This window comes from Hylobates moloch, unplaced genomic scaffold (assembly GCF_009828535.3).
Source record: "Hylobates moloch isolate HMO894 unplaced genomic scaffold, HMol_V3 SCAFFOLD_12, whole genome shotgun sequence".
Classification (NCBI taxonomy): Eukaryota; Metazoa; Chordata; class Mammalia; order Primates; family Hylobatidae; genus Hylobates; species Hylobates moloch.
This window is the reverse complement of record NW_026652287.1, coordinates 49048996-49073282: the sequence shown is the minus strand read 5'-3', so window position 1 is coordinate 49073282 and position 24287 is coordinate 49048996. Positions and strand designations below refer to the sequence as shown.

At 53.2% G+C, this 24287-nt stretch overlaps 1 protein-coding gene and 1 pseudogene across 1 annotated transcript; both read right to left on the bottom strand.

The window, feature by feature from the left end:
* Positions 1 to 11663: 11663 nt before the first annotated feature.
* Positions 11664 to 18441, bottom strand: LOC116479445 (uncharacterized). The gene is given in 7 exon segments (XM_058425764.1): positions 11664 to 12384; positions 12539 to 12790; positions 13251 to 13505; positions 13507 to 13567; positions 15568 to 15710; positions 16668 to 16885; positions 18387 to 18441. Coding segments are annotated over 7 exon segments (1029 nt in total). The 3' UTR covers positions 11664 to 12339.
* A 2775-nt stretch (positions 18442 to 21216) lies between these two features.
* Positions 21217 to 24286, bottom strand: LOC116479527 (uncharacterized; annotated as a pseudogene).
* Position 24287: the final 1 nt, after the last annotated feature.

Here is a 24287-nt window from a genome sequence, read left to right as displayed (position 1 = left end):
ATTTTATATTTATTTATTTATTTATTTATTTTTGTAGAGACAGGGTCTCTCTCTGTTGCCCAGACTGGTCTCCAACTCCTGGGCTCAAATGATCCTCCTGCCTTGGCCTCCCAAAGTGCTGGGGTTACAGGCGTGAACCACAACACCTGGCTGCTATCTATGCTATTTATTTATTTGTTTATTTATTTATTTATTTATTTATTTTTGAGACAGTGTCTTGCTCTGTTGCCCAGGCTGGGGTGCAATGGCGCAGTTGGCTCACTGCAATCTCCACCTCCTAGGTTCAAGCAATTCCCCTGCTTCAGCCTCCTGAGTAGCTGGGATTACAGGTGTGCACACCATACCCGGCTAATTTTTGTAGTTTTAGTAGAGATGGGGTTTCACCATGTTGGCCAGGCTGGTCTGGAACTCCTGGCCTCAGGCCATCCGCCTGCCTCGGCCTCCCAAAGCGCTGGGATTACAGGCACGAGCCACTGTGCCTGGCCTACTTTTATTTTTTAATATATAGAGACAAGGTCTCACCATCTTGTCCAGGCAGTTCTCAAACTTCTAGGTTCAAGTGATGTTCCCACCTTGGCCTCCCAAAGTGCTGGGATTACAGTTGTGTGCTACCACGCCCAGCCTATCTATGCTTTTTTATGCCTGAAATATTACATGCACGTGCACACACGTACAAAGACACACACACACAATGTGGCTCCCACCCTCAAGGAACTACTAGGAGAGGGCTGTATGGGTGGGTAGGTAAATTGCAGATTCCATCACCATTCTCCCGTCAAGGTCACTGTGTCCTTCAAGCTCCCATCCTGAGAGTTCGGACACCTCCTGGGTGTCCTTGTTTCCTGGCTGGTCTTGCCTTTGAGCCCACAGACTCTATGTCAAACCCAGTTCAGCGTCTATCCCCAGTTCGTTTTTTTTTTTTTTTTGAGGTGGAGTCTTGCTCTGTCCCCCAGGCTGGAGTACAGAGGCGTGATCTCCACTTACTGCAACCTCTGCTTCCCGGGTTCAAGCGATTCTCCTGCCTCAGCCTCCAGAGTAGCTGGGATGACAGGCGCCCACCACCATGCCCGGCTAATTTTTTGTATTTTTAGCAGAGACGGGGTTTCACCATGTTGGCCAGGCTGGTCTCGAACTCTTGACCTCAGGTGATCTGCCTGCCTCGGCCTCCCAAAGTGCTGGGATTACAGGTGTGAGCCACCGTGCTCAGCCGACATTTATTTTCTAAGTAAGGTGAGAGTCACATAAGGTAAAGTTAACCATTTTGTTTTATTTTTAATTTTTATTTATTAATTTTTTTTGGAGATGGAGTCTTGCTCTGTTGCCCAGGCTGGAGTGCAGTGACGCGATCTTGGCTCACTGGTAGCTGGGATTACAGACACGCACCACCATGCCCAGCTAATTTTTGTATTTTTAGTGGAGACGGGGTTTTGCCATGTTGGCCAGGCCGGTTTCGAACTCCTGACCTCAAGTGATTCGCCCTCCTTGGCCTCCCAAAGTGCTGGGATTACAGGCGTGAGCCACTGCGCCAGGGCAATTTGTCCATTTTTAAGTCAACGGTTCAGTAGTATTTAGTACATTCCTATTGTTACACAACTGTTGCCTCTCTGCAGTTCCAGAACATCCCATCATGCCTAAAGGAAAGCCCGTCCCCGTCAGCAGTCACTCTCATCACTCCTGGTTCCCCTTCCCTAGCTCCTGACAGCCACGAATCTACTTTCTGTCTGGATTTGCCTGTTCTGGAGCTTCTGTAGCAGTGGAATCATACACTATGTGGCCTTTTGTTTTTTTTGTTTTTTTTTTTGTTTTTTTTTGAGGAGTCTCGCTCTGTCCCCCAGGCTCGAGTGCAGTGGTGCGATCTCAGCTCACTGCAAGCTCTGCCTCCCGGGTTCGTGCCATTCTCCTGCCTCAGCCTCCCGAGTAGCTGGGACCACAGGTGCCTGCCACTATGCCCGGCTAATTTTTTGTGTGTGTGTATTTTTAGTAGAGACGGGGTTTCACCATGTTAGCCAGGATGGTCTGGATCTCCTGACTTCGTGATCCGCCCGCCTCGGCCTCCCAAAGCACTCAGCTTGTTTTTGAGGTTCTTTCACGTTGCAGCATGGATTAGAACTTTCTTTTTTTTTGAAAGAACAAGATACTGTTTGTCTTCACCTGGAACATCATAAGTGCTACAGAGGTCACTGAAACCATTGACCACTGCAGTGAACTATGATCAGGCCACTGAACTCCAGCCTTGGTGACAGAATAAGACTCTGTCTCAGAAAAAAAAAAAAAAAAAAGGAAAAAGAAAATATCCTTTTTATTTTTATTTTGAGGATGCAAGAGACCTGTTAATGATCTCAGTAAACAGCAGCTCCATCCTTCTGGTCATTCTCATCCAAAACCTTGAAGTCATCCTTGACTACCTTTCTCTTACACTCACACCTGAGACTTCATCAAATCCTGTTGAGACTTGTATTTTTCTTTTCTTTTTTTTTTTTGAGACGGAGTCTCGCTCTGTTGCCCAGGTTGGAGTGCAGTGGCACCATCTCAGCTCACTGCAAGCTCCGCCTCATGGGTTCACGCCATTCTCCTGCCTCTCAGCCTCCCAAGTAGCTGGGACTACAGGCACCCATCACCATGCCTGGCTAATTTTTTGTATTTTTAGTAGGGACAGGGTTTCACCGTGCTAGCCAGGATGGTCTTCATCTCCTGACCTCGTGATCTGCTCGCCTCGGCCTCTCAAAGTCCTGGGATTACAGGCATGAGCCACTGCACCCGGCTGAGACTTCTATTTTTCTATTTAAGAATTTCTATAAGTGTTGAGTCTTCTCTCAGGTTCTATTGAACTAACAGAATTATAATTAAAAGCAAAGTCCTAGTTCTCATAATACTGTCTGAGCTTTTGTTTGTTTGTTTTAGACAGAGTCTCTCGCTCTGTCCCTCAGGCTGGAGTGCAGTGGCTTGACCTTGGCTCACTGCAACCTCTGCGTTTTGGGCTCAAGCAATCCTCCCACCTCACCCTCCTGAGTAGGTGGGATTAGAGGTGTGCACCTCCATGCCTGGCTAGTTTTTGTATTTTTTGTAGAGATAGGGTTTCGCCATGTTGCCCAGGCTGGTCTCGAACTCCTGGGCTCAAGCGATCTGCCCACCTTGGCCTCTCAAAGTGCTGGGATGACAGGCATGAGCTACTGTGTCTGGCCAGAACTTTATTTCTGTATATTGCTAAGTAATATTCCATTGTCCCGGATGGACACTTGGATAGTTACTACCTTTTGACTAGCGTGAATAGAGCTGCTATTATGTTGGTGTACAAATACCTATTTGCGGTCCTGTTTTCAGTTCTTTTGGGTAGATCTCTAAGAGCGGAATTGTGGGGGCATGTGGGAGTTCTATATTTAGCTTTTTGAGAAACTGCCAGATTATTTTCCATAGTGGCTGCACCATTCGCATTCCCACCAGCAATGCACAAGGATTCCAATTTCTCCACATACTTGCTGACATTTGTAGTTATATTTTTGCTTATAGCCACCTCAGGGAGCGTGAAGTGTGAAGTCTCTCTCTCTTTTTTTTTTTTTTTTTGAGATGGAGTCTCACTCTGTCGTCCAGGCTGGAGTGCAGTGGTGCGATCTCAGCTCACTGCAACCTCCGCCTCCTGGATTCAAGGGATTCTCCTGCTTCAGCCTCCTGGGTAGCTGTGATTACAGGCATCAGCCATCACTCCCTACTAATTTTTGTATTTTAGTAGAGATGGGGTTTTGCCATGTTGGTCAGGCTGGTCTCAAACTCCTGGCCTCAAGAGATCCTCCTGCCTTGGCCTCCCAAAATGCTGGGATTACATGCCTGGCCTCATTTTGGTTTCGATTTGCTTTTATCTGGTGGCTAATCATGTTGAACATCTTTTCATGTTCCAACATTAAAAAATGTTTTTTTCTTTTTTTGTAGAGATAGGGTCTCACTATGTATATTGCTCAGGCTGGTCTTAAACTCCTGGTCTCAACGGATCCTCCTGCCTTGGCCTCCCAAAGCACTGGGGTTACAGGTGTGGGCCACTGCGTAACAGTTTTGTACAGGCATATTGATTTAAAAACTAAATATTGCACCACCATAGTAGTGTTGTGGACACTATAAAACATGTTTTCCAAACTGAAATTAAAAGGGGAAGCTATTAGCATGCAATAAACTCTTGGGTGTGTCAAACCATTCCAATATTGATACTAAGAATAGCCAGGACTTTGATGCACACCTTGGGGCAAAGTTCATGGTTAAGGGTCGTGGATGGGTCCCTCACAACCTGGCTCCACTTGTCCTTGCCAGTCTCCCCTGTAGTCATTTCCCACTCCCTACCATATCCTGAAACCAGGTTTTCTCGAGCTGCAGGGTCTTTGCCTCTGCAGTTTCCTCTGCTTGGAATGTCCTATTCCTACAGACGATTTCTCATACCCTGCTCTCCATACTAAGCCCAAGCACCTTCTATGGGACATATTCCTGTCACTACTCCCCACTTCCAGGGCCTTGCTCTGGCCCATCCCTAAACATCCATTCACCTATTCATCTCTCCATCCCTCCTTTCATCCCTTTATCCATCTACCCATCCCTCCGTTCCATCATTCATCCATCCGTCCATTCATCCACCCACTCATTCATCCCTCTATCCCTCCCTTCATCCCTTCATCCATTCATCCACTTACCCATTCATCATCAATCCCCCCATCCATTCGTTTATTCATCCATCCTCTGCCCATTCATCCTTCCATCCCTTCATCCATCCACCCATCCATCTCTCCATCTCTCCCTCCATCCATTCATCCATCTACCCATTCATCCATCCATCCCTCCCTCCATTCCTCCATCCATCCATCCACCCATCCACCCCTCCATTCCTCCCTCCCTCCATTCATCCATCTACCCATTCATTCCTTCATCCCTCCATCCATTTGTTTATTCATCCATCCTCCAGCCATTCATCCATCCATCCATCCATCCACCCACCCACCCATCCACCCCTCCTTTCCTCCCTCCCTCCATTCATCCATCTACCCATTCATCCATCCCTCCAGCCATTCGTTTATTCATCCATCCTCCACCCATTCATCCCTCCATCCCTTCCTCCATCCACCCATCCATCCCTGCATCCCTCCCTCCATCCATTCATCCATATACCCATTCATCCATCTATCTATCTATCCATCCATCCATTGACTCATTCATCCCTCCATCCCTTCATCCATCCACCCATTCATCCCGGCCTCCCTCCTTCCCTCCCTCCCTTCATTGAACACACAGGCCAGGGATGTCTGTGTCTGGCTCTGTGCTCCAACCCCCAGAGAGGAGCTTCTCAAGAGCAGGGTTTCAGGTTGAGCTTTCTGCTGCCCCGACATGGCTCAGCACAGGGCTGTTGTTGAATGTGCCTGATTTTGTAGGATAACTTTGTGAGCCAGTATTCATATTTTTACAATGAGGTTGTATGTATTTTGAGTTGCATGGGAAGGCCCTACAAGGACAAGCCTGTCATGCTTATGCACCTGTATTCATTCATTCATTCATTCATTCATTCATTCATTCATTCATTCTTTCATTCGTTCATTATTGAACCCTTAGGAAGTTCCAGGTGAAGACAAACAGTATCTTGTTCCTTGGGACCAGGGAAGGTTTTCCTGAGGTGGTAACACTGAGCTAAAATATGAAGGATGAATGGGAGGTGAATTGGCTGATGTGGGAAGGGAAGGGTGATGGAGGCCAAAGGGAACAGCGTAGGTGAAGGCAGAGGGCTGCGTGGCGCATCCCTGGGTACCTGCACTCGTGGGGGACTTGTTTAATATCAAACATTAAAAGGCACTCACATTGAATGTATTTCTTCCTGTTAAAACAAGAAGAAGCTGGGTGTGGTGGCTAACACCTATAATCCCAGCACTTTGGGAGGCGGAGGCAGGAGGATCACTTGAGCCCAGGAGTTTGAGACCAGCCCTGGCAACATAGTGAGACCCTGACTCTAAAAAAATAAAAAAATTAGTAGGGCGTGGTGGTGTGCACCCTCCCAGCTACTTGGGAGGCTGAAGTGGGAAGATTGTTTGAGTCCAGGAGTTTGAGGCTGCAGTGAGCTGTGATTGCGCCACTGCACTCCAGCCTGGGCAACAGAGCAAGACTCTGTTACATATACACAAAAAGTTAAAAAAAGTAGAAAGGATCGTTATCTTTTTGCTTTTGAAATTATTGGGGTCCCATTAAACTCATATGCTTCTTGTGCATATACAGGCATTCTTGCCAACAGAGAACATCTAAGCCACAAATAACTTTCCAACGTGATGACACCGTGGGGTGGGGGGAATTCTGGAGCCAACCGTGAATCCAGGTGGCACTATGTCTAGCTAAGTAGACATTTCCTTCAAGCGTTTGTTGATTTTGATTTTGCAGCCTTGCTTTTACGTTGTCAAATATCAAAGTGTGTGGTTTTACAGTTTTTTTTTTTCCTTCCAGGTCTTGAATGTTTCCGGGGCTCTCTGGAAAACCTACAGGCACGGCCCTGGGAAGCTCTGGGTCCCTAGGAGGGGAGGTGACTCCGCGGCGTCCCGGGAATGATCCTCGAGGGGCTCGCGAGGTACTCGCGCCTCCCAGCGTCTGGATTGAGAAACGCACCCTGTGAGGGTGGAGAACCAGCCCAGCCCCAAAGTGAGGTGGCAGAAAAACGAACTCACGGCCAAGGACTGGCTGAGTTAGGCGGAATTGTCTAAATGTGTTTTGTCTTGCTGGGCTGCCCCCTCTCCTGGTCCTTTGGCTAGGGAGAACAGGATTTTGTTTGGGATTTGTCTTTTGCTTTTTTTGACAGTGCCTGTTCGCGGGTTGCCAGCTTCTTCAGGTCAAAGCCTGGGCTGTATGTGGCGAAAAACAAAACACCAAAGAATTGACTTTTGTGTCATTCCTTGGGTCCTGAAATTCCCAGTGTGTCTGCCTTCTCTCCATCATTCAGAGTCTTATATTTTTCTAGTTTGATCCAATTTTCCAATCACTTTTTATTTTGACAAAATTGTAAATTTGATGCATAGAACATGTTTTGACATAGGTGTACAGTGTAAAATATCTAAATCAAGCTAATTTAACACATTCTTGACATACCCGTGACCATACATCCATGCTTATCTCTTTTTCTGTGGTAAGAACACTTAAAATCTGCTCAGCAATTCAGTTTTATATTGAAAAAAAAAAAGAGGTCTCACTATGTCGCCCTGGCTGGTCTCAAACTCCTGGCCTCAAGTGATCCCCCTCGGTCTCCCAGCGTGCTAGGATTACAGGTGTGAGCCACCGCGCCCAGCCTACTCAGCATTTTTCAAGAATAAAATACATTGACTAGAGTCACCATGTTGAACAATTCCTCTTGTGCCCTTTGACCAACATCTGTTCAGTCCCTCCTCCCTCCCTCAGCCCCTGGAGCCACCATTCTACTTGGGAGTTCAGCTTTTTAGATTCCACACGTGAAGACAGGAAATATTTGTCTTTCTGTGCCTGGCTTATTTCACTGAACGTCTTCCAGGTTCATCCATGTTGTAAACACAAGCTTTCTTGTTTTTAAAGGCTGAATCATATTCAGAGTCTTAGGTTTTTATGTACGAAGTCTGGCCCGGGGTTTTAGTTGCGCTTCGGGGGAGGAATGGGGAAAATTATGTATACTTTGTCCATTTGAATTTGAGAAACGTACATGATTACACGATCATGTTTTGATCATATGCGTAGAATCACAACGTATGTATTTTGGTCAACAGCTGCTTATTTCTTTTGTTCTACCTTTCTCTCCTCCTCCGCGTCCAGTTCTCTCCATCTTTCAAATTCAGACTCACTCCTTCTCCCACGGATTACTCCAGTTGCCCCCCTTTTTAACTCTGTTGGTCATGTCTGGACTTGGAATAAACCCTTTCTGTCCACATGGGCCCTGTGTGCCTGCTGACCTGTCTTCTCTCACTCCTGGCCTCAACATTATCATTCATTCATCAAACACTAAGCATCTCATTTTGGGGGCACCCCTGAACCTGTGATCCCTCAGAGTTGACCGGGCAAGAAGATCTCCTTACGAAGCAGAGACAGCAAGTGGCGGGGGTGGGGGTGGGGGGCCCAGGTGGCACAGGATTAAAATACAAGGGCACCCAACTTCACCAGTCATGAGGAACAAGAAGCCACCATGAGGCATTTCAAACCCAACACCCAGCATAAATGAAAAAAGTCTGGCAACACCAGCAGTTTTGGAGGCAGGTAGAAACCCTCAATGGTGTGAGAGCACATTGGTGAAATCACTGTGAAGAACGTGGAAATACCTGGAAATGTTGAAAATGCCCAGATTCTGAAGCTTAGCCTGTCCCCACTTGGCTTTATACACTAGTAAGCTCCATGGAACTTAAAATGGGTTTGGTCTGGGGCCAAACCCATTTTCTTCGATGGGTTGACTTAAGATGGGCCCTGGTCTGGGGGTAGATGGTCATGGGGGACCGGGTCAGTGGTGGCTTGGTCACTGGGGGGCCTGATCAGTGGGACCCAGTCTGCAGGGCTTGGTCAGCACAGAACACGATCAGTCCTGCTTAGTCAACAGGACCTGGTGGGTGGGGACCTAGTGAGTGGGGGCCTGACCAGTGGGAGCCTGGTTAGTGAGGACTTAGTCAGGACGAGGTCAGCTGGCTGCTGGGTGACCTCAGGCAGGGGGTTTGTCCTAGAAGCCTCCTTTCTTCCATTTGTAGGGGAGATGAAATCAACTGCACCCCAGAGAACTACTGGGAGAAGTGCATTGAATATGGCCCTGCTATGCAGATTTAGCACTGGACACACTGAGTCCTCCCCGAGGGAGGGGGTTTCACCCACTGCCCTGCCCTGCCCTGCCTACATCCCCAGGACCACCCCTGCCTGAAGGCAGAGGCTGGGGCGCACCCGTGGATGCTCTGATGCTGACCACAGGCCCTGGGGTGACAGTGAGGAAGATACAGCAGTACCCATGATAGGGGAAGCCAGAGCCGGCCGGCCGGAGAGACACACGCTCACACGCACCCGCACATATCCACCGGCACTCAAGTGCACAGATGCATTGCACGCACACATGTCGACAGTTCAGGGGGCAGAGGATGCCGTCTCTGGGTCCTGCTGACCCATGCAAGGCCCCGTTGTGATGGGCGCCGTGAGTCCACAATGTCACCATTACCCAACGCCCAGGTACCCGCCCGGTTCTGTGTCATAGAGCAGTTGGAGACACAGTGTGAGTGGGTTCTGCCCAAAGGACGCTTTTCTAGGTGAGAGGCACATCTCTGCGCAGCTGCTTGATCAGACTTAGGAGATCGTGACCTGCTCTTTCCTCCCTGCTGACTTGGGGACAGTCGCTACTGGGTGGGCGGCAGCTGCCCGAGGAGGGTCATCCTCGAGTGCTCACTGGGTGCCCGTTCTGTGCTGACCGGGCAGACGGTCATCCTGTTCATCCTCACGGTGACTCTGTTCCAGGAACATGCCAGGAAGACCCCAGTCCCGCTCCCCAGGACAGACCCGGACTGGCCCAAGGACAGCACCCTCACACTATCCCCACGACCCTCTTCTTCATTCTGGAGGGCCAGGCTGGGCCTGTTGTGCTGAGCAGGACACTGAGTCCTCCCAGACATGGAGCCCACCTTGACAAGACCCACTTCAAAGGCAGGAGTGTGGTGGGCACCTCCTCACATGGCCTCCCCCTGGCCATGGCCTCCTGTGCACAGCTGGAAGCCAGGGGTGGCTGCAAAAGGACCCAGCACCTCCCAGTGGGAGGTAGCTGTGGTGGAAACCTGGGTGTGGGCACCAACCCCTTCCATGCTACCCCCCTGTCCCTAGAGTGCCTCATGAATCTATCCGAGTCTGGCCTATAAGGATTGGTTCAGGATCCGTTCTCCCAGGCCTGGGCCCTGGAGGACAATGAGGTTCTCATGCACTTTTGGGTCTGCATGAGGGAACTGACGAGCAGACACTGGGACCTACCACCCCTAGGGAGGCTCCAGCATCAAGTCCCCTCCTGAGTCAACCTCTGGGGCAGTTGATAGTAGAGGGGGCCTGGGTCCCTGCAGCCCCATTACCTGGACCTTCCTCCCACACCTCTTCCTCCTCTACACAGAGAAACTTTTACAAATAGACCTGCCGGTTTTCAGGGGATGTGCTGAGTGCACATGTACTGGACATGCTGCTCAAGACAGGCAGGGGTGCCACCTTTTACACTCTCTCTGGTCTGCGCGAGCTCCCTGCCCCGCCTGTGAGCATCAACAGATGCGGGGAGGAGCAGGGTCCCCTTACTCCAGAGCGCCCCTTAGGAGATGCTGTGTCAACAGGAGAATCAGTGTTTCTGGCCCAGAGGATTCGGGGAGAGGACACGGGCAGGAGCTCTGGCCCAGGGCCAGAACCAAGAGTTCAGCCAGGCGTGGGAACAGTCCAGTCCTGGCATGGAGTGGATGGCCCCAGAGAGCGGTGGGGACCCCGTGCCAGGGGCCATCTCACCCACTGTGGAGACAGGCGCCCGTGTGAGGTGGCAAGGGGGCCAGGTGACAGTGAGAGCTTCTTCCCACCCGAGCGCCGAATCAGGGCTGCATCTTAGGCTGCACAGCCCTGGGATGAGGATGTGAGGCATAAGCCAGCCTGAAGCCTGTGTTACCTGTCCCAGGGGGGATGCCCAGGCAGCTGCACACACCCCTTGCTCTGGGATCTGCAGCTCGCAGGGGTGTCCTCAGTGTCAGGCTAGGGTGGAGGACAGAGGGACCCCAAGGACTCCAGAGACCCAGGTGTGCAGAACCCGGCCCTGCGAGGGCATCTGATGGGTTTGGTGGAGAAGCTGGGTTCATCCACATTCTCTTCAGTCAAACTTGAGGGAGGGACCCCAGCGCCCAGGGCTCTTCGGCTATTTCTCGGCATTGAGCCTCTCTGCAAGGGGGATGGGCTGACCCTCCCTGGCCCACCCGACCAGCTCCAGCAGCGCATGCAGGCAACTCCTCTGGAATGGGAGCCTGGTCCTCCCCTACTCTGGCCTGGCCAGGCTGTCCCCCAGGCCGAGGCCCAGTGGCGTGTAAAGGGGGTTTCTGCAGCGCCCAGGGCAGAAGGTTGCTCACTGGGAACCTCCGGGGCTCAGGGTGTGGCCAGGCTGTCCCCAGCTCAAGACAGACCTTCTTGGCTTAACTGGCGATACCTCTGTCTGAATCCTATGCCAAAGCTTCTGACAGAGCTTGATAGCGTTGGGGGCTTGTGGTTCCTGTGGTATGACCTTGAACAGGGATGCTGAGCTCCTGTCACTTCCACATCTGCCCTGGATAGGCTAAATGGCTTGATCAGAGCCCAGACACCAGAAACTACTGTGCCCCATGATAACCAAGAGCCAGGTCCAGAGACATTTCTCTACACAATGGCACCTGCATCCAACTCCTCTTGGTGGGCAGTGACCAGCCCGGTGTGGAAGGAGTTAGGGCAGCATCCGGCTAACTGCTCAACAGCCCTAGGTGGCTCTTGGGCCTTGGGAAGTCATCTTCAATAAGAATGCTGTTCACTCTAAGACTTCCCCAGAGAGGGGTGAGTGTGGCACCCCTGCAGCCCTAGCCGTCAGTAGCGTGCCTTGCGGCCTCTGACTCGACCTGCGGGACAGAGCCCCACTCTCAGGGCACACTTCCCAGGACGAGAGGGGCCTGACCTCAACCTAAGCCCTGGGAGGGGAGGGGAACTAGAGGTGTCACGTGCCTCCACAGTGGCCAGGATGACCACGCAGGGGACCCATGGCACTGTGGATTCAGTTGCTGTACCACTTGATGGCGGAGAATTTGAGAGTGATCTATGAGAACACGAAGCGCTGAGCCTGTGTAGCGAGCAGGACATCAATGGCTGACTCTCAGGGGCTCATGGCCTCAGCAACCCTGGCCTTATGTCTGCAGTGCAAGTGGTCTGCACCCCTGGACTGGCCCAGCGCGCCATGGCTGCCCCTGTGCCTTGACCCACTGTGCCATGGCCATCATACCACCCAGAGGCTTCGAGGCCCTGCCCAGTGCACTGCCCGGTTCACTGCCCACCTCCTTGAAGCTGCCTCTCAGTGCTTTCCAGCTGCTACTGCAGCCGCAGCAGGTGCCACCACAGAGTGCCTTCCAGCAGCCAGCGCAGGATTTCCAGGCGGTAGGGGTGCCTTGCAGCTGTGGCCTCAGCAGCTCCTTGGTGGCAACTAGGCCAGCTAGGGCAGTGATGATGACTGGGATGACAAGTGGGATGGCAGCTCCATGATGGTGGATGAGCCAGGTGCACTGGGCAGAGGTGCATACCTGGAGCTCGATGGCTCCCTGGGTCCCCACGTGGGCGGGAGCTCAGTCACTGTGAGCCGCAACCTCAACCGCTACTCTGCCTTCATCAAGTCGGGAAGGGAGGCCTTCGTGCTTGGCGAGGCGTTGGGCTCTGTGAAGGACGGGGACAAGGTGCTGTGGATGCTTGGCCCCATGGCCCCAAGCGGCAGGAAAACCCCTACCCCATGGCCCCAAGTGGCAGGAGAACCCAGTGCACCGCTGGCAACACCACTCAGTAGAACAAGTTCAAGGACATAAAGACCTACCTCTCCCGCAAGCTGGTGCGCGGTGCGACAAGCCCTTGGACTGGTTGGATGCGTGTCTAGTGAAGTTCCCAGTCGTCTCCATGCTCCACCTGCCGGAGAACCAGGCCACAGGCTGCCTCCAGGGGGACTCCATCTCCATGCACAGGAAGAGCCTGATCTGAGGGATGAGCCACACGGCCGGCCACCTGGTGTTGGTGCAATGCCACGTCCTCCAGCACTTCCTGACGTGGCCCAGCAACACTGCGAGGAGGCCTGGAAACAGGGCAAGAGGAAGGGTGAGAAGGGTGGCATGGTGGGGGTCAGCTCCTTCCTGACCCTAAGCACTACCCCCACCCACAGCCCTCGACCTTCAGGAGGTGGAGAGCAAGATGGATGGCTGGAGATGCTTGCCCAGGAAGGTGGACAACAGCGCTGCTGCTCAGCCACAGGGCATGGAGCCCACGGCCAGCAGGTGAGGGGCTTCGAGAAGGAGCATCAGCAGGAGGCCAGCCCTTCTGTGGCCTCAGCCAGGCCTTGGAGTGGGCCCAGTAGGCCTCTGGGTGGTCCTGAACCAAACCATCCCCTTCCCCGAGGTGCCTGTGATGCCATTGGCAAGCTCTTCCCAGACTGGCCCAGGCAGGACCTGGACCCCGTCTCGGACCTGTTAGTGCCGGTCCCAGGAGCACCGGACCAACTTCCCAGACATCCTCCACGTTCACAGAGGAGCTCTTACCAGAGTCACGGGGAGCAGGTGACTCGTGGGAGGAGGGAAGATGGAGGTGCGGGGGCTGATGGCATTCAGGAGCGTGGGACACGAGTTCTTTGGGCGCTCTGGCTGAAATTCACCATCTCTATCCAATTCCAGTAGAGACTTGAGATCACAGATGCAGCACTGTTTATCGCAACAGATATTTTTTCCAAAAAGCGACCCAGAATTCGGAACCAGGCCTTCACAAAGATGGAGTGGTGAATTGGGGATTTTTTTTTTTTTCCGGTTCAAGGATAATTTCTACAGCAGAATAAAAACTGCTATCAAAGAGCCATGGCCAACTATTCGTGGTGGTACAAGGATGGTTTTGTGCTCAACTGAGGCCAGTTGAATAGAGAATTACATAGGAAATAAAGAGAGAACATGGCGATGGAGTAGAAACAGCAGCACGTGTTGTAATTTCGTAGGCATCGGTACTATGGAAGTTCCTTCCCTCCTTCTCTCCTTTCTGCTCTCTGAGCCTCCTCCCAGCATTGGGCATCCCCTGGGCCTGGGCCTGTGCTAGGAGAGACACAAAGGACACCATTGGCTGCAGGCCAGGGACTGGCATGGTCAGGGGAGCCTGGTGAAGTCAGAGTGGCCCCTGAGGATCAGTCCTGGGATGACCAGGTCCAACTGACCAGGCCCCTGCTGACCAGGGCCCCATCACCTGGGCCTTCCATGACCTAGCCCTCACTAAATGGGCCCTGATGACCAGGTCTCTACCGACCTGGTCCCCCATTGACAAATCCCCAATATCCAGGATACACTGACCAACCCTTCTGACCAAGTTTTCACTGACCAGGCCCCCGATGACCAGGCTTTATTGATTGGGCTCCCTCTGACTAGAAGCCTGCTGACCAGGATGTCACTGCCCAGGCCCCACTGACAGCCACCCCCCCCAACCCCTCCCCGACCTCTGCCAGGCACCGAGGGATTAGGTCCAATAATCAGGCAGCCACTGGCCAGGGCTGCACTGACCCCTACTGATCAGTCACCTGCTGACCAGGCCCCTGAAGACCAGGTTCACACTCACCAGGCACAAGGCCCCACTGACTAGGCCCCCACTCACCAGGCCCTCACTGACTCACTGATTAGGTCCCCCTGATGAGGCCCTCACTGCCTGGACCCCACTAACTAGGCCTCATCAATGAGACTTTCACTGACCAGACCCTATTACCCAGGACCCCAGTGACCAGGCCTCACTATCCAGGACCCACTGATGGCCTAGGCCTCCACTGACCGGGCCCCCACTGACTGGACCCAACTGACCAGGTCCTTAACTGACAAGGTTCTGACTGGCCAGGTCCTTAACTGACAAGGTTCTGACTGGCCAGGTCCTTAACTGACAAGGTTCTGACTGGCCAGGTCCTTAATGACCAGACCCTTACTGACTAGGCCCCACTACCCAGGACTCCCACTGACTGGGCCCAACTGACAAGGCCCCCACAGACCAGGTCCCCACTAACCATGTCCCTACTGACCATGTCCCTACTGACCAGGCCCCCATTGACTGGGCCCAACTGACAAGGCCCCCACAGACCAGGCCCCCACTGACCAGGTCCCCACTAACCATGTCCCTACTGACCAGGCCCCCAGTGACTGGCCAACTGACAAGGTTCCAACTGACCAGGTCCTTAACTGACAAGGTTCTGACTGGCCAGGTTCTCAATGGCCAGACCTTTACTGACCAGGCCCCACTACCCAGGAATCCAGTGACCAGACCCCCAACTGACCAGTTCCCCACTGACCAGGACCCATCTCTCCAGGCCCCCAGTGGCCAGGTTTCCCCCACTGACCAGGCCCCCACTGACAAGCACATCTTGACCAGGTCCCCACTGACCAGCCCCCAACTGACGAGGCCCCAACTTACTAGGACACCACTGACCAGACCTCCACTGACGAGACTCAACTGACGAGGCCCCCACTCAGCAGTCCTCCACTGACCAGGCCCCAGCTGACAAGGTTCCAACTGACCAGGTCCTTACTGAACAGACCTTTAATGACCGGACCCCACTAACCAGGATCCCACTGACCAGACTTCCAGTGGCCAGGCCTCACTATCCAGGACCCACTGAGGAGGCCTCCACTGATCAGACTTCTAGTGGCCAGGCCTCACTATCCAAGACCCACTGATGAGGTCTCCACTGACCGGGCCCCCACTGACTGGGCCCAACTGACGAGGCCCCCACTGATGAGGTGCCCACTGACTGGGTCCTAACTGACAAGGTTCTGACTGGTCAGGTCCTTAACTGACAAGGTTCTGACTGGCCAGGTCCTCAGTGACCAGACCTTTACTGACTAGGCCCCACTACCTAGGACCCCAATGACCCAGACCTTTACTGAATAGGCCTCACTAACCAGGACCCCAGTGACCCAGGCCTTTATTGAATAGGCCCCACTCTCCAGGGCCTCAAAGACCAGGCCCCTACTAACCAGGTCTCTCTGAATAGACCCTTACTGACTAGACCCCACAAACCAGGACCTCAGTGACCAAGCTCCCATTGACCAGCTCCCACTGGCCAGGCCCCAGTTGATGAGGCCCCACTAACCACATCCAACACTGACCAGGTCCCACTGAGCAGGCCCCAGCTCTCCGGGTCCCCAGTGGCCGGGTTTCACTACCTAGGCCCCACTGACCAGGCTCCTTCTAACAAGGGTCCCCTGACCAGGTCTCATTGACAAGCCCCCACTGACTAGGTCCCCACTGATGAGGCCCCAACTTACCAGGATCCCACTGACCAAACCTCCACTGACCAGGCCCCACTAGCCAGGCCCCACTGATGAGACTCCCACTGACTGGGCCCAACTGACAAGACCCCCTCAGACCAGGTCCAACTGACTGGGCCCAAAGTGACAAGGTTCCAACTGACCAGGGCCTTAATGACCAGACCTTTAGGGACCAGGCCCCCTTACCCAAGCCCCCACTGACCAGTCATCCAGTGACCAGGCCTCACTACCCAAGACCCACTGATGAGGCTTCCATTGCCAGGTCCCCACTGACTAGGCCTCACTGACACGGCCCCAACTGATGAGGTTCTGGCTGACCAGGCCCTTAACGACCAGACCTTTACTGACCAGACCCCACTACCCAGGACTCCAGTGACCAGGTCCCTACTGAACAAGTCCCACTGACCAGGCCCTGGCTGACCAGGTACTCCCTGACTGGGCCCCAAATAACAAAATTCCAACTGACCAAGTCCTTACTGAACAGACCTTTACTGACTAGGCCCCACTAACCAGGAGCCCAACAACCAGGCCCCCACTGCCAGGCTTCCACTGACCACGTTTCTATTGAACAGGCCCCAGTGACCACGTTTCCACTGACTAGGTCCCCATAGACCAGACCCCCAATAATCAGATCACACTGACCCAGCTCCTGCTGACCAGGCACCCACTCACCAGGTCCCCACCGATGAGGTGCCAAGTGACTAAGTCCTTAACTCGAGGACCCATGATCACCCTCTGACCAGGCCACAGCTGACCAGGCCTCCCACAGACCAGATCCTCACTGAGCAGGCCCCTGCTGACAACACCCCCATTCACTAGGTATTTTCTGACTACGTCTCCAAGGACTGTGTCCCCATTCACAAGGCCTCCGCTGACCGGGCCCCCACTGACTAGGACACAGTGCTTAGGTCCCACTGATCAGGCCCCCGCTGACCAGGCCACAATGTCCAGGTCCCACTGATCAGGCCCCCACTGACCAGGCCACAATGTCCAGGTCCCACTGACCAGGCCCCCGCTGAGCAGGTCACGGTGTCCAGGTCCCCACTAATCAGGCTCCCGCTGACCAGGCCATAATGTCCAGGTCCCACTGATCAGGCCTCGCCTGACCAGGCCACAATGTCCAGGTACCCACTGACCAGGCCCCTCAGCCGTGGTGCTCAAAGTCCCCTACCTATGGCCCCCACTCAGCCCACAGACTCTCCCCTCCCCACATCTGCACCCACAGGCCAGGCCCCTGGGGTCTTTTTGGGACAGGGCCCCTCCTCCAGGACATAGGGAGGGACAGCTGGCCTCAGGCTCCAGGCGCCCAGCTTCACACTTGCCCCGCACAAGGCCCTGTGGGCTCATCTCAAAGGGGACAGTAAATTGGCACCACCTGGACCTTTTGCTGAGCTGCAGTCCAGGGAATGGAGGGATGTTTGTCACACCAGGCACCCTTTGTGCCAGGCAGGCCTCCCAAGCCCTTCCCGTGGAGTCTGGATCTAGAGACACAGTGCAGATGCGGTGAGGTGACCAGCCCAGGACCCTCGAGGCTGAGCTGAGGAACACATGAGGACTGTCCCCAGATGTGGGCGAAGGATTACCTGGGTGCTGAGGCAAGAGACTGAAGGCACAAACTGTTTCAGTGTAATAAAGAAAATAGAACAGGAATAGTCATAATACAAATTAGATATAGAGATGACCATGGACAATTATCAATCACTATTATAAACATTATTAATCATTAGCTTTTAATATTACTCTTTGTTGCATTACTAATATAACCTAGGAATAACCGGTGGGTAGAGGGTCAGGTGCTGAAGTGACAATGTGAGAAGTGACCGAGAAGGTAAGAGGTGAACCCTCTGTCACACCTGCATAAGGGCTGCTTGAGGGCTCCTTGGTCAAGCGGTAATGCCAGTGTCTGGGAAAACACCCGTTACTTAGCAGGCCACGAAAGGGAGTCTCCTTTCCTCGGAGGAGTCAGGGAACACTCTGCTCCACCAGCTTCTTGTGGAAGGCTGGATATTATCCAGGCCTGCCCGCAGTTATCCGGAGGCCTGAACCCCTCCCTGTGGTGCTGTGCTCCAATGGTCGCGCTCCTTGTCCACTTTCATGCTCCTCCCGTACTCCTGGTTCCTCTTTGAAGTTTGTGGTAGATAGCAGCAGAAGGAATAGTGAAAGTCTTAAAGTCTTTGAACTTTCTTATAAGTGCATAGAAGAAAACGCTGATGTATGCTGCCTTCTCTCGCTCTGCTTCGGCTACCTAAAAGGGAAGGGCCCCCTGCCCTGTCCTATGATCACGTGACTTGCTTGACCTTGTCAATCACTTGGAAGATTCACTCTCCTTCCCTGCCCTCCTTGTCTTGTATGCAATAAATATCAGCACCCCCAGCCATTTGGGACCATTACCGGTCTCCGCGTCTTGTTGGTAGTGGTCCCTTGGGCCCAGCTGTTTTCTCTTCATCTCTTTGTCTTGTGTCTTTATTTCTTAGGATCTCTCGTCTCCGCACATGGGGAGAACACCCTCTAAGCCCCATAGGGCTGGACCCTACACCCAGACAGCCAGAAGACTCTGCTAGTTTCTCAGTCCCTTCCTTCCTTCTTTCCTTCCTTCCTTCCTTCCTTCCTTCCTTCCTTCCTTCCTTCCTTCCTTCCTTCTTGCCTTCTTTCCTTTCTTTTTTTTTTCTTTTTGTCCCTCACCGTGTTGCCCAGGCTGGTCTTGCACTCCTGGACTCAAGCGATCCACCCGCCTTGATCTCCCAAAGTGCTGGGATTACAGGCGTGCGCCACCACTCCTGGCCTCAGTATGTCATTTCTTACCAGTTACCTTCCTCCACCAAGAAGCCCCTAGATGCCAAGTCAGTGAGAAGAGGAAGATGGTCAAAGAATCCATGGAAAGAAAGTGACACAGGCTTAGGAAGTGGGGGTGCCACATGCTGGGAGGAGGTGCAGGCGGAAGGAAGAATGGACAGAAGGAAGGAAGGGCTGCTGGAGCCCAGGCACCCAGGGACAGAGGTGACCATGGACCCTCCCAGGAATGCTTTGCAATGGGCCATCATGAATGCTCCAGACGTCACCGGAACCCCCGCCCTCTGCTCCTGTCCCAGGCTCCTCTGTGGCCTTTGGGAGTTGGAAGCTGAGAGAGGCCGGGTGGAGCCTGGGTTGTGCTGCCCTCTCCTCCCACCTGCCCCAGGGTGTCCGGGGCTTCCTGCAGAGAGCTCTAGGCTTAAGTGATCCACCCGCCTTAGCCTCCCAAAGTGCTGGGATTACAAGCGTGAGCCACTGCGCTCGGCCTATTTAATCATTTTGACTCACCAATATTTCAAACTGACTTCCTTCTGTATGACCATTTCAGTCAAAAACAGGCAGGTCATAACAACAGAGAAGTGATTGTGTTTTAACCAACGAGGGCGGGGACTTGAGGCCAAGGAGGGGGTCCTTACTTCTGAGAGGGAGGCCTTCAAAGGGATGAAGGCATTGGTACTGGCAACCCTGGTCCCCCCACCACCCCCCACTTTGGAGCTTGGAGCCTCCCTGCAGTGTGTGAGACCTCCTTTCCTGAGTTTTTCTTCCTCCTCCTCCTCCTCCTCCCCCTCCCTCTCCCCTCCCCTCCCCCTCCCTCCCCCTTCTTCTTCTTCTTCCTTCTTCCTTCTCCCTCCTTCTTTTTTTTTTGAGAGGGAGTCTTGCTCTGTTACCCAGGCTGGAGTGCAGTGGCGTAATCTCGGCTCACTGCAACCTCCGCCTCCTGGGTTCAAGCGATTCTCCTCCCTCAGCCTCCCAAGTAGCTGGGATTACAGGCGCCCACCAGCACGTCTGGCTAATTTTTGCATTTTTAGTAGAGACAGGGTTTCCCCATGTTGGCCAGGCTGGTCTCGAACTCCTGACCTCAGGTGATCCACCCGCCTTGGCCTCTCAAAGTGCTGGGATTACAGGCGCGAGCCACCACGCCCGGCTATTTCCTGAGTTTTTCTAACCATGAAATGTAGCTGCCCAGGATGGCAGACGTAGGGACCTAGCCTCCTGGGCCCCCCTTTGCCCAGTTTTCTTCAGTCCTGGTAACTGAAGCAGGTGTTTTTTGTTGTTGTTTTTTAAAAACAGAACAATATATTTGGCTACAGTTCCACCTATCTGTAGTCAAGACAAAGTCACGTTAAATCAAGCTCTAAGTCACCTAAGGTACAAAATTAGACAAAATGTCAAAATTGTGATCATCTGACCTTACAATTTAACCCATATGAAATTAATTTTTTTTTTTTGAGACAGAGTCTCACTCTGTTGCCCAGGTGGAGTGCAGTGGCACGATCTCAGCTCACTGCAACCTCCACCTCCTGGGTTCAAGTGATTCTCTTGGTTCAGCCTCCCAAGTAGCTGGGATTATAGGCTTGTGCCACCACGCCTGGCTAATTTTTGTGTTTTTAGTAGAGACAGGGTTTTGCCATGTTGACCAGGCTGGTCTTGAACTCCTGACCTCAGGTGATTGCCTGCCTTGGCCTCCTAAAGTGCTGGGATTACAGGCGTGAGCCAGCGCACCCAGCCTGAAATTACTTTTAAGAGAGTAAATGTACTGTTGGGCATTATTTCACTTTTCTTTTTAAATAGACAGACCTTTTTTAAATCTCTTTTTTTTTTTTTTTGAGGCAGGGTCTGGCTGTGTTGCCCAGGCCAGAGTGCAGTGTTGCCATCTTGGCTCACTGCAGCGCTGACTTCCCAGGCTCAGGCCATCCCCCGACCTCAGCCCCCTAGCTGGAACTATACAGCATGTACCACTAGGTCTGGATAAATTTGTTTTGTATTTTTTGTAGAGACAGTGTTTTGCTATGTCACACAGGTTGATCTCAAACTCCTGGACTCAAGCAATCCGCTGCCTCAGCCTTCCAAAATGCTGGGATTACAAGTGTGAGCCACTGCACCTGGCCTCTTTAATCATTTTGACTCACTGACATTTCAAACTGACCTCCTTACTTCTGTATGACCATCGCGGTACCCGGGGATTTCTGAGGCAGCATTAAGTCTGACTTCACAGAAGCAGTAGATGATTTAACCTTTCAGTGACAGATTTAGAAACTGTCAATTACCATATGATTTATCTCAGTAACTACAAAAACATTGAAAGTTTGGCATTGCAAGCCAGAATCCCTTCCTGCTCTTTCAATTAAGCAGCTTTTGAATCTCTGCGGCATTTTCCAGCCATTTGTATTTCTCTTACAATAATAATAGATTAAAAATGATCTTTAAGGTATGTCCTTAAAAATCCCCCTTATTACTGGGGGACTTACCAGTAATACTTTTATTTAAAACACAGTACAAACCAATTATTCCTGCCTTCAGTATTTGAAACAGTAGAAATTATTTCAACCAACAGATCCGCCCACCCCAGTTTTCATGACATGTAACACTGAAATTTACAGACATCCCTGAGAAGTTTTAAGTAAACCAGTGAATCTCAATAGAGTCTCAGTTAACAGTGTAGATCCATTAAAAAAAAAATCTTCTCCAAAAAAAAAAAAATCAAAACCAAAACTCTCCTAAGAACTGAAGCCGAGTGTGTGTCACTGCCTCTATATTTTTAATCCCGATGGACTGACTCCCTCTTCTCCTCGCTGTAAGACACGTTTGCTGAAATCTTCAAGCTGAGTTTCAAGACACTTGCGTGAAGAGGCGATGCTCTAGCCGCCTCTAAGGGAACAAACATCATTATCAGAGATGAGCGTTGCATCTGCCTCCTCCGCATACGCCAGCATCCATCCTATCATCCACTTGGCTGTGGCAATTGATGGCAGCTGCTTGCTGGGCTGGGCTTACGAGCAGGCATGGATCACTTGCACTGCACAGATGGGGCCAGGAGGAGGCTGCAGTGGCCATGGCTCTGTAGACCCCTTCGTGCCAGCCCCAGATGAGTGCTGTTTGCTGCACAGGCTCAGGATCTCATGCACCTGCTTCAAGATCTTGCCTGGATTCTCCAGTGAGAAACTGGACCCTAGCTCCAGTTTCGCTGAAAGGAAATGTGCAGCGCCACGGTCCCTCATGTGGTCATCCTGGTGCCCCTCCCTTCACAGGGCTCTGGTTGAGGCTGGGCCCCGTTTCCTGGGAAGTGTGCCCTGGGATCAGAGCTCTGTCTCATAGGTTGAGTCAGAGGCCACAGGACATGCCGCTGGCTGGTCGGGGCCGCAGGAGCGCCTTGCTCACTCTTCCCTCTGGTGGCCTCTGAGGGAGCAGGTTTCCCGGTAGAAAGTAGAAAATGAGGTCCAGAGGCACTGGAGCCATCGGGGGCTATGGGGCAGCTGGCCAGGTGCTGCCCCGGCTGCCCCCACACCATGCCAGTCACTGCCTGCTGAGAAGTCGGATGCAGGTGCCGTTGGGCAAAGTGGATGTCTCTGGACTTGCCTCTTGGTTATTATCACAGTGCCCGGCAGGGCCAGGTTTCAGGGTCCCCAGTGGGCTTGCTGGGTCGGTCCCCACCCCATGGTTCTGGGGCCGTCCAGGGCACACATGCAAGGTCCAGAATCCCTATTCAAAGTTAAACCACAGGCCCCTGACGTCCAGGTCCATGGCGGAGCTTGAGCAGGGAGTTCCAGAGGAGGTTCCCGGGACAGCCCATGGTCTGTCCTGAGTTGGGGACAGCCTGGCCACCCCTTGAGCCCCCCGGGGCCCCAAGAGAACAGCCTGCTCCCCTGGGATCTACAGAAGTCCTCTTGTGCCTCTGGGCCTCGGGCTCAGGGACAGCCTGTGGGGAGCAGGGTGGGGGAGGACCGGGCTCTTTTTTTGGAGGGGCCGCCTGCAAGGCTGCTGGAGCTGGACAGCCTGGGGTGGGCCAGCGCGTCTCCCTTGCAGAGGGGCTTGCTATTGGGGGATGCTCGCAGAGGCCTGGGTGCCGGGGACCCTAGCTCCAGTTTCGCTGAAAGGAAAGCAAACATGTGGGGTCCTCTTCTTCCCTCGAGCCCATTAGGTCCTCACAGGGCCGGGCCCCCCAGACCTGGGTCTTTGGAGTCCCTGGGGTCCCTGTGTGGCTCTCTGAGTCTGATGCTGTGGACACTCCTGCAGGTAGCTGATCCTGGAGTGACAGTTTTGTGTGGGCTTGGGCGGGGGAGCTGTCGGGGCACCTCAGGTTGCTCCTAGGACGGCCCCAAGGGTTTGGGCTGGCTCAAGGCTTCCTGCCTCTCTCTGTCACCCCAGGGCTGTGCCGGCTGGGATGCAGCCCCTGATTCAGAATTCAGATGGGAGAGAGGACTTTGCTGTCACCTGGCCCTCTTGCCACCTCACTTGGGGGCCTGTCTCCACAGTGGGTGAGATGGAAGGCCCCAGGCCATCCACTCCATGCCAGGACTGGACCATTTCCATACCTGGCTGGACTCTTGGTTCTGGCTCTGGGCCAGGGCTCCTGCCCGTGTCCTCTCCTGAAATCCTCCCTGGGCCAGGGATACTGATTCTCTTGTCTCCACAGCTCAAGGCTTGTTGTCCTGATGCTCTTGGAGGGGGTTCAGGGGTAAGGGGCCCCACTGCTCTCTGAGGCTGTGGATGCCACAGGTAGGGCTGTGGGCTTGCAGAGATGGGTCCCCTTCAGGGAGCTTCAAGGGCAAAAGCAGGACACTGTGGAAGGTGGCAGTGGTGGGGCTTGGAAGAGTCTTTCCCCTGGTCCCCCTGCCTGATCTGCAGCATGTCCAGCACACATGTGCTCAGCCCCTGCCCTGAGGACCCACGGGCTTATTTCCAGAAGCTTCTTCTTTTTTTTTTTTTGTTTTTTGAGGTGGAGTTTCACTCTTGTTGCCCAGGCTGGGGTGCAATGGTGTGATCTCGGCTCACTGCAACCTCCACCTCCCGGGTTCAAGTGATTCTCCTGCCTCAGCCTCCCAAGTAGCTGGGATAACAGGCGCCCACCACCACGCCTGGCTAATTGTTTTTGTATTTTTAGTAGAGACGGGGTTTCACCATATTGGCCAGGCTGGTCTCGAACTCCTGACCTCAAGTGATCCACCCACCTTGGCCTCCCAAAGTGTTGGGATTACAGGCATGAACCACTGCGCCCGGCCTCCAGAAGCTTCTTAGAGGGGGAAAAAAGGTGCAGGAGGAAGGCCCAGGTAGTGAGGCTGTAGGGGCCCAGGCCGGCTGCCGCAGAGGGTGACTTGGGAGAGGACCTGGTACTGGGGCCCACCTGGGGGTAGCAGGACCCAGCGCTTCCTCATCAGTAACCCCATGGAAACGTGAAGGCGCCTGAGCGCCATGGCGTCCTCCAGGGCCCAGGCCCGGAAGAACTGGTCCTGGATGGGCTCCCTCAGGCTGGACTGGGCCAGCTTCATGAGACGCTCTAGCATC